The 4681-nt window shown below is 31.3% G+C and overlaps 1 protein-coding gene across 1 annotated transcript; it reads right to left on the bottom strand.

The window, feature by feature from the left end:
* Nucleotides 1-159: 159 nt before the first annotated feature.
* LOC105779458 (thioredoxin H2) lies at nt 160-1695 on the bottom strand. Its single transcript, XM_012603219.2, has 3 exons — nt 1454-1695; nt 1212-1334; nt 160-539 (listed from the first exon to the last, which is right to left on the bottom strand). The coding sequence occupies exons 1-3, from the start codon at nt 1586-1588 to the stop codon at nt 393-395; spliced, it is 405 nt and encodes a 134-aa protein (XP_012458673.1). The 5' UTR covers nt 1589-1695; the 3' UTR covers nt 160-392.
* Nucleotides 1696-4681: the final 2986 nt, after the last annotated feature.

Raw genomic sequence — 4681 nt, 5'->3', positions numbered from 1 at the left:
TGTGGGATGGTTGGTAAGTTTGGTTTATGAGTTGGTTGGTCGGGCACTTTATCCTTCTTTTGTCATTATCAATTGAGACTAGTCGATATAGTTTTTAACAAATAGAAGAGAAACAAGCAATGCATGTTAGAAGATTCGTACCTTCTGAACACTTGTGAATGGAAAAGGATAATATACTTTCCAAACTTAGATTCACTCAACATCAGACAGGATACATAAAAATCAACATGTTAACATTAAAGCAACACATAAGAGGGATTGTGGGGCGATGAAAAGAAAATGAATGCAAGAGAAAGGACCCAATCATTGTTCCACAACAAAGTGTTTAAACATAATCAAATTCAGGGAAATCCCATTAGACATTATTAATGGAGAAAATACAAGCTGAAAGTTCAAGTAGCAGCTACCAGATCCCTGTGTTTCTCAATTTTCTTCTCAAGATCATTCTTTTGGGCTCCAACCACCCTATCCACTTCCTTCCCTTTCTTTAGCAACACGAAAGTTGGCATTCCTTGAACCCCAAATTCCTGCGCCACATCCTAAACTCCCACCAAGAACCAATAAAAACCAAGGGAACAAACACATAAGATTCAACTTGAAAAAATGCGAATTCTCAAGCTTGAACTCAAACTATCAGTGAGGTGAATTCAAGCATCTACTTTTAATTAATAAAGAAGGGCAATTTGAAGTTGAGCTCGAGAGACAATTCAAATTTGAAATATAGTAATTGAGCTCATTTTTAACACGTGCTTAATCCGAGTGAGCTCGAACAATTTGATTTTTATCTCAAATCAGGGCTGTGTACAAAATGTGAAATTTGATTGAGCTTAAGAAAAATCTCAAAGCCTTGAATTTTGAGTCATCTTGAGCTTCTTATAATATATGCTTGAGTTGAGATTAGTTGATCATACTCCTTCCTAACCTCTAAAAGATGATGTATATCTTTTCAATCCAAATTACAAGTATACAGACTCTTATGATCAAATATCTTTCCCAACTCAACTAATTGAAAGGTGCTTTTCAATACACAGAATGATATGGGAGCCTATAAAGTTTCTAATAAGTCACCAGAAATTTTCAGATTCATCACATGTTTTTCATCATTCCCCTGTACATTAAATGCAGTCTTAAACAATTTACTTATAAATCATGTATATATATACATATGTGTGTGTGTGTATACATAGAAAGAAAAAGCGTAGAATGCATACAGGCAGTTCATCAACATCAAGTTTTACAAACTGAACTTCAGTAAACTTAGCAGCCATGCCATTCAAAACAGGTTCCATGAATTTACATGGCCCACACCAAGAAGCTGAGAAATCTATAACCATCTGAAAAAGAAAAGAAAAACCAAGATTCAGGTTTTTCATATAATTATCAAAACAACCATTTAAAACTCACAAAAAAAAGAAAAGAAAAGAAAAGGATTTAGGGTTAAGAAAGAAGGTACAAGCTGTGAGGTTTCTTTGACAGAGTTGAAGTGAAGTTGCCATCTGGGTGATGAATGAAAGGTTAGGACGCTTGAAGGCTCAGATGAAGATGATGGCTTTTCTGGCGTTGAATCGGATGAAAAGAAAGAACCCATTTTTTTTCTGTTTCTTTTCTCAAATCAAAGAATCGAAAAGGAAAAAAACAATGGACAATATGCTAGGCAGGCGGCTGGCAGTAGGGAAGCTTCGGTTTTATCGTTTTCACTTTTTCTTTTTTGCAAAAATATTAAAGTTAAAAACCGTTGAATTGACTTGGCTTGAGCATCACGTACGCAAAGAATTTGCTTTTAGGTTTAAGGGACTAAAATGTCTTTCAATTTCTTCAAGAAAAATAGTGTAGTTTCTGTGTTTTTTTTATACTCACCTATATATTTCAACTTTTATAATATTTCAAAAACATTTTAATTCTTTATTTTTTTATTTTAATATTTTAACTTTCAAAATGCATCAAAATAGTTTTAAAATTTTCAAGAAAAGCAATTAAGCTTCTATTTTTTATTGCACTCAATTAGATATTTGAACTACCTCTAATTTTTTTCAATTAAAGGCATTACGCGTCACAACCACAACGTGACAAAAATGATAAAAAGTAAGATTTATAAAAATATTAAATTTAAATAAAAATTATAAAAAATTTATTAAAATTATAAAAATCGCAAAAATTATAAAATTTTATAAAGTCATAAAAATTATAAAATACAAAGAAATATAAAATTAAGTAAAAATTATAAAAATTATCGTACTAAAAGAAGTATTTTATAATTTTTCTATAACATTTATTGATTTTTACTTTTTTTTTATTTTTGCCATATGTCACGTTGTGTTGCCATATATGATGGCTTTAACTAGAAAAAAAAACCTAGAGGTCGTTAACTTTAACGGTCATCAGTTAAAATCAATAGTTAAAAGGGCTTTTTTATGTATTTTATAATTTTTTAAATAAAATATAAATACTTTTTATATTTTTTATTAAAATCTAATAATTTTCATAACTTTTATTAATTTTTACTTTTTATATTTTTTTTCCCACATGTCACGCCGCAGTTGTGACACAGGTGACTTTAACTAAAAAAAAATGAGGGGCAATTAACTTTAACGTTCAAAGGGCATTTTTGATGCATTTGACCGTTCAAGTACCCAATTGAGCGCAAAAAAAAAAAGGAGTTTAATTGCTTTTTTTGAAAAAAATTAAGGGTCTTTTTGATGCATTTTAAAAGTTCAAGTACCCAATTAAATAAAAAAAAGCAGAGATTTAATTACTTTTTTCTAAAAAAAATTGAAAACTTTTTACACCATTAAATCTTCTTTTTAATAAGTATTAAACCTTCTTTTTAACCCTTTTTGAATTAGTAGAATGATGTGTATGGAAGAATAGAAACCTATTCGTCTTTCAAGGTTTGACATAGAGTTTAACGGAGACCATCAATATATTTGTTTGTTGGGCAAGACAGTACACCAATTCTCATTATTGGGATCCGTCTAAACCTTTAAATAAAGAAACCGAGCAAAACTTAGAAACATCTGTTGGGTAAAAAGGTTAATTTAGCCTTTGTTTTCTTTTTTAGTTTAATTTGTTTTTACACCAATATATATATATATCAAATCTCTAATCTCTATTAGCAAAAATTTTTGAATTCTCATTGTTGTATTATGAAACAAAAAAGTTAGAAACCTATTTTCATAAATAAATTTTATTTTATATAAAAAACGTTATTTTAATTTTTCAAAAATAAAATTTATTTTTTAGATAAATTGGATATTAAATTTGTTTATTTTATATTAATATCTAATATTGAATAAATATTCAATTTGAACAGTAGGCCAAAGAGAGTTTAATTGTACTCATATGTGGATGTGTAAGTTTAAATTTTTATTGTATAAATATTTAAATTCAATAAGCCAAAATTATTTTACAAAATTTAAAAAAAATTGTAAATTGGGATAGTAAAAGAGTTATTATGTATATTGTAATGGAAAAAAACCAAAGCCCACTTTCCACATAATCTTATTTTACTTGACTCTCAAGTTTTTCCCATAGTTAAACCATGCAACAAAAGCTCTAACCTCATTACAATTTACAACTCTTATAAAAGCTACGAGAGATTTAAGCAGAGTGCTGTCCATCAAGAAGTTAATACGAGGTAAATAAGCCTCTAATCTGTGTCACAGTTTCAGTCTGTTAATTTCATTTTAATGGTGATTGCAGATACATAGGTATTGAAACTTACAAGCTTTGCTGACCATGGAACCCCCGCCTAAGTCGCTTGACCTGATCGCTCTAAAAACTGGCGATGATAGATTCAGTGATCTTCCAGAATACATCATTCTTCATGTTCTTTCATTCATTGGTTCCAATGATATTGTTGGGCTAAGTTATGTGTCTAGAAAATTTAGGCAGTTAACCATGTGTAGCCGTAACTTGTACTTCAAGTTAGGGTGTGATTCCAAGAAGTGCGCACCCAATTGCAAACAAGTGCAGGGATTTCTACAGGGTTTTCTAAATCAACACAATGAACCACAGATTGATCGTTTTCGTCTACATTGGTTTTGCCGTGCCAGCAGATATGATGTTAAAGGACCAATTTTCAGCTTGTGTGTTCAAAAGGCTTTAAGGCATAAGGTTCAAGAACTGGACATTGGGGTCCCTGTAACAGCTGGTAGAGCCTTTCACTTGCCTGCTGGGATTGAATCACTGAGGGCATTGAAATTGGAATTGCAAGGGGGAAAACCAAAACTGTTTGCTTTAGCTTTCGCCTCCCTTGAGACGTTATCGCTATCATCCGTATCGGTTCTGGGCTTGGAACTCGGAGAATGGATGAGTCATTCTTGCAGATCCCTTAAGGTTTTGAATCTGGTAGATATTGATGGAATTAAGGATCTCAACATAAGCAACTCATGTCTCAAAGCGCTAACAGTATCAAGTTGCAGTGCAATAAAACCCAAGGACTTGTATTATCGGTACACAAGATGATATGATACGGCACCAGAAGATAGCATAATTTTCATCCATTGTTACTCTCTTGAGAAGTTAGAAATTTGTAAATGTGGCTTTGATAACTTGTATCTCAATGTCAATGCACCTTGTCTCAAGGATCTGCAAATCTCCAACTGTGAAATTTATGGCTCCTTTGATGTTAGAATCTCAGCAGAACAACTTCAAACATTGTGTTTGACAATGGAACTAAGTT

Source organism: Gossypium raimondii, chromosome 4, assembly GCF_025698545.1.
Source record: "Gossypium raimondii isolate GPD5lz chromosome 4, ASM2569854v1, whole genome shotgun sequence".
Taxonomy (NCBI): domain Eukaryota; kingdom Viridiplantae; phylum Streptophyta; class Magnoliopsida; order Malvales; family Malvaceae; genus Gossypium; species Gossypium raimondii.
The sequence above is the reverse complement of the archived record's forward strand: the minus strand, read 5'-3'. Positions and strand labels throughout refer to the sequence as shown.